This window comes from Lepisma saccharinum, chromosome 3 (genome assembly GCF_977018435.1).
Source record: "Lepisma saccharinum chromosome 3, izLepSacc3.1, whole genome shotgun sequence".
NCBI classification, from domain to species: Eukaryota; Metazoa; Arthropoda; class Insecta; order Zygentoma; family Lepismatidae; genus Lepisma; species Lepisma saccharinum.
Window position 1 is genome coordinate 71,765,860 of NC_139231.1, and position 15,393 is coordinate 71,781,252.

Sequence of the window (15,393 nt, forward strand, 5' to 3'; positions counted from 1 at the left end):
TATTATATTATATAACTTGGAAGTTAATATAAGCCAACCCACCGTTTTGAAGGAACATATCAGTAGTCTCACTTTAAAACAACTGAGTGCCACAAGGTGGGATAGCAGATTCGATGCCTTAACTCTGTTGAGATATCAAGTGGGAGAGGTCTCTGATGCGCTCCTTATAATAATTGGCGACAATAAAACTGTCCAAATGGTCGCACATGAGGCTCAGTGTATTGCAAATAGTTGTGTGGCTTTACATTTCTTTGCTCACTAGTTATTCGGTATGACTTTTTACCCCACATAATGTAATGAGCAAATGTTAATCTGCGATGTGTTAGATGCTGTTAGATGATTTCTTGCAAACATTGAAAAAACCAGGAGTGATGAAAAATTTCAAAGTTTCTTGGACAACACTTGGCAGCCTGGCAGGGCCTCCCTCCCTCCGCTCGTGGAGGCGCGGGGGCGACGGCCTGTGAGTCCCGGTTGATGACAAAGAATTGTCAACGAATTTAGATATATATATATATGATCCAAAGATACGCAACACTGTACAGGGCCGAAATCGAAAGAAGAAGCAGTTTCTGTATCATGAAACTGTTGTGAAAATCCACAAAAACGGTACAAAATTGATTTTTATTACCACGTCCTAGACGATTATTTTAGCTCTAAAAGCTCAGACATGCCATCTGATCTTTTGTCTGAAAAGTGTAGAAAACTTGCCGGAATGTTAGCACATGAAGGCTACTGAATTAAAAGATGAACTAAAAGTGCTTTCGGCTATAATAAAACAATTACACACACTTAATGTGAGTGTAGAACTTCGAATTTATTAATTGTGTCGGTAACCGTGGAAAGTGGCGAACAAAGTTTTTTGAAAGTTAAGGCTAATAAAAATACTATCTTCGGTCAATCATGTCTGAAACACGCTTGTTCCCATTTTATGCAAGATAGCTTTATACGAAAAAGAATATTACATGCAAAGGTAAAGGTCCCTGTGCATATTGCACTATGTCATGAAGGCACATGTAGGGGATGAGGGGGGTAGGGCCACACGCAGTCTCGATCTCTACCATTTGGAGGTGATGTGATCAGCATCACTCTCTGGCCGCCTTTACCCCGAGGTACCCATTAATTTGAGGCTGGATGAACCCCAGAGCCGCTTTATGCAGGGACAACGCAGGAAAGAGTTCAGACCTTAGATCACCCACGCGGGAGATCAGGGAATATTACATGTAATTCATTCTTTTAAAAATCCAATCATACTGATCACAGACTTACAACGGTAAACATATGAAGTCAAGCCTTCATTTCTTTCCTAATGCTTGTTACATTTAAGATACGTTTAAGAGAGAGAGAGAGAGAGAGAGAGAGAGAGAGAGAGAGTTTTCATAAAATATGAAAATAATGTAAAATTAGTATCGCATTTTTGAAAATTTAACTATGGTCGAGCAAGATATCCTTTTGTGCTTAATAGTATTGCAATAGCGTAACAAGTCTCATTATTTATTTTATAGTTTGATTTTTTACTTAAGAGTATATTGATTTTCAATTTCCCGTTGCTGCGTAAAGACGGGTGGTGGTGGTGGTGGTGGGGGGGGGGGGGTCGAAAGGAAGCGGCATCTGTGGCCACTGACCAGGGCGGCAAAATTACTAGCGCCGGCCCTGATTCCAACTTTTAAAAAGAAACTAGTGTTTAGTTACAGGTATATTGACCAAGTTTTCAAAATTACTGACCACTCTTAAGACAAAATTTCAAGTTAATTTGTTGGAGTGATGAAGTGGGAAAGTGGTAAGGGTTTCGCCCAGTTGTCTCAAGATCGCAGGTTCGAATCTCTTAGAGCAGATGTTTTTTTATTAAGTAGAATTAGTGTATTATCGACATTTATAAGAAACAAAATACGAAAACTATACTTTTGATATATCTAATTCCTCGTCGATGCCACTTAGGATGTGTTTTTCATGTAGTTTCTCCAGTACTAAATTACTTCTTACAGGAGGCAATAGGGTGGACAGAGATATATTGGTGAAAATCTTCACCCTTTGTTGCCCAACTGGGAGGTTAAATATGAGTAAAATGTTTTTTTTTTTTAAAAAAATAGAAGCCATGACAACTCATATCATATATATCCAGTCACCAGTGGCGTAGCAACATATCGCGAGGCCCTGGGCGAGATTAGAATGCGAGGCCTCCATCCATTTTAAATTTTGAAATCTCTAAGTGAATCGATACAAAATCTTCAGGGATACGTCAGCAAATTATCATATTTAAATAATAATAGATTAATGAAGAAAATTATATTTAATAATTTCACTCACCCTAAAAAATGTCTTTCTTTGTTTTCCGGGAGCTGAAATATGAAGCTGTAGGAAGGTAGTTGCTCATATTTTCCATTGCCTACTAGAGTAGCAAACAACCCAAACATTTAAATGCCTCGAACTTGCATCGTGGCAGTTGGAGGTGCTTTATTGTTAACATATAGTAGAACGTCGTTTATCTGCACGTCAATTATCCGCAACGTCAGTTATCCGCACACTAAAAAAAAGCAGGTACGGTACTGTAATTTAGGCACGTACTGTACGTATATTACGAGTGTTTTCTCATTTTCTCATGTGTTTTGTTTTCTTGTAGTGTATACGTATGTAGTACTGTGTACTGTATGTATAAAATAAACCTGTACTGTATGTGCTTTTCTTTGTTAAATAAACACGTTTCGATTATCAACAAAAATCAAATCCGCATAACCTTCGGTCCCAATTAATGCGGATAAACGACGTTCTACTGTATTAAAATCGAGAGTGCAAGGTCGAGAGAAAGAAGAAAAGACAAGAAAATTGCTTTTTATTCCAGAAAATAATAAATGAATAAAAATGTCTTCGCAAGTTACCGTGAATCTTTGCGTAAATGTTTCACATGAGAAATATGACAATTTTTTGCTTTTTCCGGGCCCCCATAGGCTTATAGCCCGCCCGCCTGAATGTTACGCCCCTGATTTGACGTATTATAACGTTTAACCAGAATTAAAAGCCTGATAAAAACAAAATGTTTAAATTTTATTGCCTACAAAATAGCCTTTTCTCCATCTTCTTTCCCCTCACTTCTATTTAATACATTTTATCTATCAACCCCATGAGACGCAAGGCCCATTCAGGCTCAAGGGCCAGGGCGGTCGCCCCCTTCGCCCACCCCTTGCTACGCCACTGTATATACATAGTTTACAAATTTCTGGGCATCTCGCTGCAAAACAACCAAGGATGACGTCATACTGTTGGAAAAACCTTCGCGTTCACTGTGGGCTGAGACAGATATCACGAAGCTTGCCAATCGTAGAACTGCGCATGCTCAGCTCGCAATCTTCTTAGATAGAATTTGAATCATACACGACAGGAGGAGTCATCCTATCTGAGACCGAAATCTAAATTTCCTCTTTTACAATATGTAGAGTTAACAAGAAAACATAATGTTTGGTAGTTTCAAGAAACACTAATTTAAATGTAATGTGTTCTTTGAAATACAGTAAAACCTCGTTAATCCGGACTAATGGGGAGATAAGTTGATCGGTTTAACGAAAGTCTGGATTAACTCAAATAACCTAAAAGAACAGTAGAAAGTGCATTAAAAGTTCGTTTATAACAACATAACACGTTTATTATGGTGTATTTAAAGGGCATAGGCCTAAATACACTATACAGTACAGTACAAAGTCTGCGGGAATCAGAATTCCATCAGTGGTTGACTGCCTTTTCTTTGGGAAGTTCTCTTGTTGACTTCTAGCCACATTTAAAACCTTGCATTCTGCTTTTTCTTCCCGCCTGTCCGGCTTATTAGGGTCCGGATTAACGAGGGTCTCGTTCTCGTCGCCGCCTCGGCCTCGGTAGCATCTCTATGTGAGGGTGGGCGATCGCTTGAGTATAGATGTCAATTGGTGATTTTTATGGTTGTCTCGGAAATCTCGGAAGAGCCATCGCCCCTTCAACCCCCCCCCCCCCCCCCGCCCTTCGGAGTTATTCTGAAAGGTCGTGCTTGTTATCGCCGCAGGGAATTGGTCTCTTTCACCCGAGAGAGAAAAAAGTTCGATCGGATATAAATCATTTGTAAAACAGAGATAATCCAAGGCGAATGACCGAGCAACCCTTGGGACAATTAAAGAGTCCGGCGCCGATAGACCCAACAGATTACCCGAGGTCACCCTCCGGGTCACGTGGCCCGCTTGCCTGGGAGGAGCGCCTCCTGCCTCAGTGCTGGTCGAGATGTGGCGAGTGTGGATGCTGCTGGTCGCTGTGAGCGCCTACCCCAGGGGAGGGTTCTACCCGCCGGGGCAGCTGAAGTTATCCTCCGACGTGGACGAGGCTTCCAGTCCGGAGGTCACGCTCAGAGTCCCGATTGTCTTCTACGACCAGAAGTTCTACTCCATTTACGTAAGTTCTATTGTTTTATTTCCATTCACAGTTGGACAAAGTTTCTTCCGGACACACATGCAGACCTCCGTGGCGGAGTGGTTAGCACAACGCACACGACGATTCAAAGTTCGAATCCCGGCCTGGGCATGGACGTTCTTTTTTTAGTGTCCCTTCATCAATTTCATCATATCAACACACATCCTCATCTTCGCCACTAGCCAAAAATGGCAAAAAAGCGAAGTAAAATAAACCAAATCAATCAATTAATTTGGAACAGGGCACTGAAATGTGACGAACGAGGTATGGATCAAACCGACCCGTTGACTTCTCTCCTTTGGAAATTGCATTGTTTATTTCAAGTTACAAAAAAAACAGAAAGCTTGTTGCTATTATTGTTAATAACCGAAAGTAAGTTAAGTTAGTATCCTAACAGAATAACTGAAGTAAAAACCGCGTTAGTTCGAGAAAATTGAGTGTAAAATGCAACAACCAGTTTGTTCTTTCACCGGCTCCCGTGGCGGAGTGGTTAGCACATCGCGCTACGACGCCAGGGGTCCCGGGTTCGAATCCCGGCCTGGGTATGGATGTTTGTGATTGTCAATTCATCAACATCATCACTCATTCCAATCATCGTAAATTATCCAAAAGCGGCACAAAAAGCGAAGTAAAATATAGCAAATCAATCAGTTTGTTCTTTCATAATTTACCATTGAATCCAATAAATAAATAAATAAATTGTTCCACTTCCACACTTTTCAAAATGTTAAGAGTTAAGAGTTCTATGTGAGAAGACAAACAATATATAAACTTAAGATTTACATTTTCTCCTAACTTCTACAGCTATTTCTTGAACGAGGTTTGTAAAAGTTAACAACAAAATAGAATAACTATGCATTTTCGTACACTAACTCTATGAACTGTAAAAAGAGAATGGAAAACATTTGGATATTCACTCATCTGCTGGATCGAATGGAAGCATAATAACAATACTATTAATAATTTTAATAATTTGGGATAAAATTGGTTGATTTATTTATAATAGATATTGTACAATAATAATTGAAATTACTATTTTTATTATTTGTACCATTCAATTTTATCAAAGACCTGACTGCGCCTACAAAAATTTCTGATGACGCCCATGGAACCAGGGAAGACAACACAAACCCCCTTTCCATCAGTAAAAGATTCAACTTGAACCACTCTGTCCGCAAAGGTGTGACATTTTCGAAAGGTACCCAAATGTAAATCTCTCTTACACAGAGTAAACCATAGACTGCATTTTGCAGACATTCGAGGCTTATGCGTCGAGACGTAGTCAGGATAATCCTCTGTGTGTTGGGGGAATGTCCTGTTCGCGTGTGTTTTGTGATTGTTTTCATCTTATCACCATTCATTTTCATCCTTGCGATTAGCCAAAAGGGGTCAGAAAAGCGAAGTCAAATGAACCAAATCGATTAATCAACTTGATCGTCAGAGAATAAATTGATGTGTAAAAACTTCCCCTTTGATTTTATTTCCTACTAAAAATTTGTTATACTATACATTTTTGTTTTATTTTCGAGGTTTAGTGCAGAAGTAGGTGTTATTAATTCAAAATCATGGTTATTTTAACATTTTTGGAAATTGTTAGTTATATCTATAGCCGTACAAATTATTCTTTGAATGTAATGTAAAAATTTAGAAAAGCAATAATTTTGTAAGACCAAAGACATTTTTGGCGTGTTGACAGCCCCTGTTGATAGCTTGAAAATTATTGCTATCAGCGGCAGATTATGTGCTATTTTTACTTTTAGATGACAGCACCAACAAAATATTCTAGCGACGTTAACTGATTGGTAATCTGCCCCAATTGGAAATCGATTTTATACAGAATATCGTAATCACAGACTCTGTACTTTGTTGTAGTACCTCGATATATGCGAAAACAAGTTTTGTTATGATTAGAGCCCAGACTCATTTAGTCGATTAGAAATGTAAAATATCGACTCATAGCACACTGGTATTTCATTTGTCATATTTCAATATACCTATTACAATATTTCTAGCAATTTTACATAACATACTTTGGTGGTTTTTGAATGGAAGTTATGTAGTATTTCTATCATAACTTGTGCCAGAGAAGCTTAAGACTCGTGCGTATTATGTGACATAGAAAATAGTGCAGTACCAGCAGGACTTGGAATAAACATTTTCAAAATGAACAAATACGGAAACAAACTGAATGGAAGGTGCCAAGTTGTTTGTAAAATGAAAGATTTTAATAGCTCCTTCATTCATTATGTGCGTGTTCAGTACATTTTGTTTCATCTTGATTGATTGAATTGATTTATGCCAATCGCGAAGATAAAGATGATAAACTATGAGGAGATGAAATGGATGAAGAGAAAATGACAAGAACAGTACACAAGTCTCACAGATGGCTAAACGTCTCTAGTCTGTAAACTGCATTTAGTTTTATCTAAAATCTAGAATGTGGGTTGTAATGTGCAATAAATATGCTTTTTGGAAGTTGAATGTTACATATTTCGCTATATTTATGGAAGTATCCCTGGCATGTGATGAAATTTTACCTTTGTTGACTTGGGCCTTATACAGGGGAAATGCACCCCTCCCCACCGCCCCCACAGTTACTTTGCAGCCTGGGTAATAGCAGCACAAAATCGTGGCTGAATGAATTTGCGAACGCAGCCGTCGCAGGAAGAATAAATTAAATCAGACAGCCAGGATAGAAGCGATGATTGCGTAATCAGAGGACCCAAAGTTCTCACAGCCTGCAGCAGAGGGAGCTGTGGGATGATTCGATGCTCATCTGTCTTTATGGGAATTTCTATTGAACATTTAAAATTGAACGAGAAAACTATTGGGTAATAGAAGCACGTAAAATTTTCTGTGTTCAGTGGAGCAGGGAAACTTTCGGATCCGAATCTGGAATTTTCGGATCCGGATCCAGATCCGTAACTTTTGGATCCGAATCCGGATCCGTTTGGCCATCCCTAGTTCGTACAGCACCATGCCATGAAGGCACATTTAGGGGATGTGGGGGGTAGGGTCACATACATTCTCGATCTCGGCCATTTTGGATGTGGCACCACGCTCCGGCCGCATTTACCCCCCAGGTACCTATTTATTTGAGAGGAGGGAGCGCCGGAGCCGTTTTATCCAGGGACAATGCCGTATCAGTAGGCTTATTAAACATATCTAAATAGTATAACTACACTCACTTAACTAGAGTAGTTTTGTGTATATTTTGTAAAATAATTAATTTTCATTGTTTAAACTTGACATATGGACATATACAGAAGTAATAAAGTAATAAGGAATACTGACAGACTGTAATGTTAAAATTTCATCTTCATATACCTAATAGTTCTGTGAAAAACGAACATTAAGTTACGACAATTAGCTAACATTGTTCAGATAGGTAATTGAAACTCCCCAAGTAAATTAGTTTGCACACGTCTATGTGAACTACTCGTGATTAAACATGCAGTATACAGGGTGATTGGTAATTCGACCTATTCCTGGAAAGGGGTGATACTAGAGCACATTTGCAACAAATTTGACCCTGTGCACCGGGGTTCGGAAATCAATGAGTTTCGAGTTATTGCAGTTTGTAGATTTTCGTGACATATTCCGACTTGTGACCAAAAAACTACTAATTGTGAAAAAAACTACTACACCCTGGGCACTTAATCGACATGTTGTTAACAGCTGACGAATGAATGACTACTGGGGAAAAAATTCATTCTCAAAAATTCGCATTCCCACAAAAAGAAACAGTCATTGGAGCACACGTCATGAAGAAATTTGGAAATTATCGTTTAAATCGAAGAGGATTACTAAAAAAAATGGTAACACACTTAGCGTAAAATTAACGGAAAAAACTTCCTGGTTTCATAAGCTCTCCAAAAATATACAAATGTTGTCAACTGGCACACGGGTTGGGTGAAAAATCTGAATATAAAGCGAAGAAGGCGCGTTGTAGACCCCCATCATCTGACAAGAATTCTGTGGACGGACGAATCCAAATTCGACCGCGATGGTTTTACGAATTTTCATAATGCGCATTTTTGGTCCCCTAAGGGTCATAACCCCGGAAAATCTGAAAAAAAGAAAAAGGCTCACCAGAGAAAATTCTCTCTAAATGGGAATCATCCACAATCATGTGATCGGGCCATTCTATCTGTCACAAAACCTAAACGGCATTACCTATGAAAACTAAGGGAAGAATTGACGACGCTGCTGGAGGATGTGACGCTCGCCACAGAAAGGGGTATGATTTACCAATGGCTACCTAGCCCACTATTTCCGGGGTGTGCGACAGTGGCTGGACGACAATTATCCCATGCGATAGATTGGTCGAGGCGGCCCGACTCCCTGGCCGGCGAGGAGTCCGGATTTGACGCCATGCGACTTTCACGTTTGGGGTCACATGAAAGAGTTAGTCTACAGTACACCAGTGTATTCCCAAGAAGAGTTGAGAGAGAGAATTGTGACAGCCGCCCAAGACATAAAGAGACTGAGTGTCAACGTGAGTGACTGTGTCTGAAGTACGCCGCAGGCTGTGTGCTTGCAAACGTAACCGGGGAGGAAATTTGAACAGGATTTGTAGTATTCGTGACAGTTAATTCTGACAACCTTGAATGGTAAATAACATTATTACTTCACTCATTTTCGTTCCTTTATTACTCACAACCGACAACTTCTTTTTACTTTACAAAGAGGTCTACAACGCGCCTTCTCCGCTTTATATTCAAATTTTTCACACAACCCGTGTGCCAGTTGACAACATTTGTATATTTTTGGAGAGCTTATGAAACCAGGAAGTTTTTCCGTAATTTTTACGCTAAGTGTGGTACCATTTTTTTGAGTAATCCTCTTCGATTTAAAAGATAATTTCCAAATTTCTTCATGACGTGTGCTCCAATGACTGTTTCCTTTTGTGGGTATGGGAATTTTGGGCATGAATTTTTTTCCCAGTAGTCACTCATTCGTCAGCTATTAGCAACATGTCGATTAAGTGCCCAGGGTGTAGTAGTTTTTTCACAATTAGTAGTTTTTTGGTCACAATTCGGAATATGTCACGAAAATCTACAAACTGCATTAACTCGAAACCCATTGATTTCCGACCCCCGGTGCAGAGGGTCAAATTTGTTGCAAATGTGCTCTAGTATCACCCCTTTCCAGGAATAGGTCGAATTACCAATCACCCTGTATAACGGGATCCGAGCCACTATGCAGTGTGCCTCTACCGGATAGAACCGAGAATCCTTCATTACAATAAAACAGCGTTAAATGCTATGCTATCGAGCAGATCCGATATATCCAGATCGGTACTCGACCTAGAACTTTCAATGGCGATATGTTATGTCGACCACTTCAACTGCAGTCGAAATCTTGAATGCCCTGCTTTGGTGTAAAACTGATCTTAAATCAACCTTTCTGATTTATGCTTAATAGAATAAAGTATCATACATCATTACAATGATATGTAAATGTTAACTTACCATTCCGAAGCTGTTAAACATATCCGGTCGTCTATTTTGCACGTTTCGTCGAATGCCCTGACTACACAACACTGCACAATCAAAATACAGTTTCACTCCTTCAAATAACAGATTTATAATAGTTTCACATTCATACACAATCCAATTTATAATACACTTGTACGTACAATGGTAACTCGCATTATGGCGAACAAATGAAACAACACCAGAAAAGAACGAGTGATTCACGCACAGCAACAACCCAGAAGCCTCACGTCTTAAGCTTCCAAACCTGCCTGTTCTTGCTCTTGATAATGACACTAGCGCACTCTTCATTCTCGTTAACTAGCCTTATCCCAAACCTTTGCAACTTTACTTTTCCTATGGAAAGCTTACACATCAAAGCTCGGTTTATGAACTCGTTATTTAAGATTAAAGCATTTATAACATCAACAATATTGCAAAGATAAAAGTAGTTCATTACAAAGAGGAACGACATAATTTCGCTACAATATCAATTTTGTTCCAGGTTTTAAGAAAGACTAGGTAACGCTTACCGAAAGCTAACACTGAGAGAATGCAAGGCTAGGAGAGAAAAAAATGTTTCACTTGCACATTCGAATTAACATGGAATTAATTTTTTCCAGCTGTAACGTAATAATTTATTACGTCACTCAGTGGGGAGAAGGAAACAAAAGAAATTAAAGCTGTATGTGTAACAAGTGTAATTTTTTATAGCTACATAATCAAACATAGTGCTTGTTACATAATAAAGTAATTATGTATCAAACAAGATACACGTAATAAAAATTCAAAGGTAATTTTCATATGGCTGCAAGGAAATTTGATAGAAAATACTTCTAAACCTAAAGTAATTGCATACTGTATCTGCTCGCTCCACGAATTGCCAAACCTCTACCGATATAATTAATTCACCAATAAATAGTAGTATCTTTCCCAATAGTTGGAAACACGTAGAAATCACATCTATATTTAAAGTAGGGGGTGGGGGAGGGGTGGTCCGCGAGGCAAGTAAATAAATATCGCCCTATATAAATAACTTCCTCATTAAGTCGAATTCTTGAGAAGGTAATCTATAAGCAATTATAACAACACTTGCATTGTAACCTGCTGGACGGACAGACAGTTTGTTTTTAGAAAAAGTCGCTCAGCGGTAGCCTATTACTTGTGCATGAACTGTTACATAACTGGCGACATATCGTAAAGGTAAGCAATACATAGGCATTATTCCACTAGATATCAGTAAAGCATTCGACAATGTACACCCAAATTTATTAATACAGAAATTATATGAGCAATTGAATTTCTCACCGCTGCATGCAATTCGAGGAAGACCCAACCGTTGAAATTCAAATTTGGAGGCTGCACGGGAACAATCCTCTGTGAGTCTTTGAATCCTCACCAGCACTGACGAGAAAGCATTTCCTCTTATCGCTAGTGAACGCCATAGGCGTAGTTAGGTAGGGGCTAAGGGGTGCTAAGCCCCCCCACAAAGAACCGGACATTAGTCCCCAAAGGCACGAGGCATTACACAAAATAATTTAGGGGAGAAAAACTGCACATAAACAAGAAAATTCATCATGAAACTTTTATTCTTGTGGAGTGTCGGTCACACTTAAGGAAAAAAGTTCAAATTATATTTGATATACTGTAGAATACAACTGAAGGTTGCGATTTACAGGGGAAAGACGGATTTTCATACCCCCTCTGTCTTGAGCCATTTCACCCTCTAAGTGGTCATGAATGACACACCGCAATCAGGGATCATTTTCCCACCCATTCTGTATGTACACTGTAGATTAATATAGCAGGACCTACATTCAATTATGGCGATATGTTTTATAATTATTTAACAGCATTTATTTTACACACTAATGATAGACATTGCTTTTATGATATTTTATTTTCTTTGTAAAATTTATAGTGAATGTGCATTTTATGGGAACAGTATGTTCCGAACAAGGTTTCATTGAAAATATATCAATGTTATTGTATCTCTCTTGATATTCCACCTTGAAGTGCATGGATACAACACTGTCACATTCAAACAATATAGAAGCGTCCAGTATTAACACAAACGGAACATTTAAAAAATAAGTTCCTACAAGTGCGTTTTCCTACACATTCAGAACAGAAGCTGTCATATTTTGATTGAATTTGTTTGTTTTAAAGTCCACTTTATACACAGAGATGGACTGGATCTACAGTTTAAAGTGTGATCCTAACTCCTATGTGCCTCCACCGGGTATCGAACCCGGAACCCCTTGATTAACTGTCATTGTAGAGATTTGAGAAGAATACCTGTTTTGGTGGGGAAAATGCACGCCTGAATGTCACGTGAATGTAAATGTGTTGCGATCATGAAGAAGAAATTTAATTTAGTTGCGCGTAATTCCTTTATTAAATGGTGATCACTGCAGTTCTTTAGTGAAATCACTCATTTTTTCAATATTCAGAAGTCCTGCCAAAACTTTGAAATTGAATTTGACATGCCCATGAGCTCATCAAAACGACCCATCCAGATTTAAAGAGTTCGCTGTTTTATTACTGTTTTATCAACTACTGGAGCAACATACCATCAAGAAGAAAATAAGAAGAAAGAAAAAAAAAAGAGACAGAAACGGTCTTAAATAGAGTATTGGAGAGGGATTGTGTACTACAGACTTTTAGATGCCGTCACCAATCACTTTGAGTGAGTTGGAGTTCTTGTTTTAAATCCACTTTATGCTCAGAAAGGATAATCGGGACAGGACCTACAGTTTAAAGTTGGATCCGAACAACTGTGTGCCTCCACCGGGCATCGAGTCCAGGACCCCGTAACCGTAATTACAAGGCGACGACGTTACCTATACGCCAATCAGGGAGACTCTACCAATCAATTTGAAACGTGATTTTCGGAAGACAGCTGGCGCATTGCTCGTGCTGTAGACCACTTCACGAAATTTAATATCGATAGTTCAACAGCTTTCATTGCAACTTGTAGTGAAATCAGAAATATGCAAAGTTTCGTTGTAGAAAAATTATCCTTTTTTCCTTACTATTTCAATATCTAGTAATTTCAAATGCATTTCAGCATTATAATTTGTTCATTACTATGAAGGTATAACTACCCATTAATATTACACCATATTAAAATTATAGTTCTTATTCTAAAGAAGACATGTGTTATTTTATAAATCTACAACCGTCTATAATAGCGTATTTATTCCTATTATAAAAGAAGCACTCGATGTCAACACAATTACAAGAGCGATCACCTGTTTCCCAAGGATAATGCCTGTGATGATTTTCGGCATGCATATAAGCGTGAATACTTTTAGTCCCCCCCCCCCTCCGCAAGTGAAACTCCACCTATGGTGAACGCCAAAAGAAAGGCCATCTTTCCAGGTGGTTGCCAGCTCGGGCTACAAGTCACAAACTTCAGGAGAACCTCTTCCGGCCCGGTATAATTGACAGCAGGGCCTGGCGCCCGTGGCGGAGTGGTTAGCACATCGCGCTACGACGCCAGGGGTCCCAGGTTCGAATTCCGGCCTGGGCATGGACGTTTGTGAGTGTCCATTCATCAATTACATTATATCATCACTCATCCCCATCTTCGCAAATTAGCCAAAAGTGGAACAAAAAGCGAAGTAAAATAAAGCAAATCAATCAATCGAAAGCAGGGCCTGGAGGTTGAAAAACATTTTCTAAAAGCACCTCCAAATAAATTAGTCTGCGCACGCTTATGGGAGTCAGGGAGGGTAATCGTCCTGCTGAAACCTTGTCAATGAAGGACCTATTTTTTGTTGATCGTGTGATCGTACCTGTTATTTACTCGTCTGATTATTTTCTTGAGCACCAAGATGACTGAAGGGAAGTGTCCTTGGATTTCGGATATATGCAAGTGGACTGACTGAAATAACGACTCCGGATAATATGGGCGTGTGGACATGTTTCTTTCTTTCTCTTTTATTTTTTTTCGAGGTAGAACACCTTAATATGTATTTTACATTTAACATTTGAGGTAATAGTTATTTTTAAAAGATTTTCAATCTGTTAGAAAGAGGCAAAGGAAGAGTGACGAACTGTCAGATTGAGGACTGGATATCCCATACATCTGTTCTATTTTGGTATCCTCACTGTGGGTGGATAGATATCCATGGGATAGTAGTCACATTTTGTAACGTTTAAGTTTTATGTCCACTTTATGCTCAGATAGGCTAATCCCGACTGGACCTACAGGTCTAAAGTGGGATCCGAACTATTATGTGCCTCCACCGGTTACTGATTCCGTCACCACTATGCTATCAGGGGCCCCTCTGTTTGTTCGAATGAGGTGAGAATACTTATCTACTTCATTTCCCAGCCAAATAAAAGAATCCTGTTTGAAGTTTCTTGCAAGAAATTCGTTCCCGTTACGTTACATATATTAAAGATAAACGTAGGGGATTCACTGTTATATTTATCAAGAAACATCTTACTTAAATATTTCAATATGTAGGTGTATAATTGTGTTCATGGTCATTTTTATTTTGCACAATTTGAGTGTATATATTTTTTTATTTTTACAGCTTATTTGTACGTTACAATGCGAGTTTTATCCTCTTGCCTCGATTCTTTGATGAAAAGTTCATTTCATTGTAATCCTGGAGGTATTCGAAGAGTTGAGATACCAAAGGCTGTAAAGATGTCACCTTGTACTTCGACCGAGTGAGTAAGGTCACATTGAGTTGAGATAAATCATGAGTTTCTTTCTTTAGACTTTTCGTCAACATATGAATACAGAATATGAATACAATTTTCAAGATTAAGAGTCCAACTTTCATAACGTAAAATATTAGCATCCATACAGGGCAAGTCTTTTCGTTGGTCAGTGTTTCGACTCCCATGAGAACGTAATCACTAACAGTGAAGTGAAATTTGACATCACTAGCATTCAAACAGGGCCATGGCTAGAATCTCCAGCCACACAATCAACAATAAAAGCATTTTGAATATTTTCTGCTCTAAATTTTGTGACCGAAATTAGGAAACTGAGATGTTTCATGTTTCGATTTTAAAAATTATATTATTATTATTATTTTATAAACATTTACAATACTTGTGATAATGACTCCGTTTTAATAAAAACGACAATTTTGTTTGAGCTTGTTTCCAAGTCCACTTAAAACGACAATTTTTAAAACAATAAATACACTAGAACAGACCTTGATTGATTGATTTTTTGATTGATTTAGTTTATTTTACTTCGCTTTTGAGTCACTGTTGGCTAATTGCGAAGATGGGGATGAGTGATGATATGATGAAATTAATGAATGGGCCCCTTGCGTCGTAGCGCGATGTGCTAACCACTCCGCCACGAAGGCCGGCTAGAACAGACTTTGATTAAACGTTGTTATGGAGTGAAATTTTAATCGTGTATTATAACAAAGCCTTTAACAGTTATGTGAAAATAAGTACAGCGTAATACTTCATTATATATTAGGTACAGATACCCAGATTTTTCTAAAAGGGGGTG

At 38.6% G+C, this 15,393-nt stretch overlaps 1 protein-coding gene across 1 annotated transcript in view; it reads left to right on the forward strand.

Moving 5' to 3' along the window:
- Nucleotides 1-4,245: 4,245 nt before the first annotated feature.
- The window catches only part of Ndg (Nidogen), a 98,897-nt gene continuing 87,749 nt past the window's right edge, over nt 4,246-15,393 (forward strand). The window contains exon 1 of the mRNA XM_083118762.1: nt 4,246-4,404. Within this exon, the coding sequence (XP_082974888.1) occupies nt 4,252-4,404 (153 nt within the window). The 5' untranslated portion in view covers nt 4,246-4,251. The remainder of the gene's footprint in view (nt 4,405-15,393) is intronic.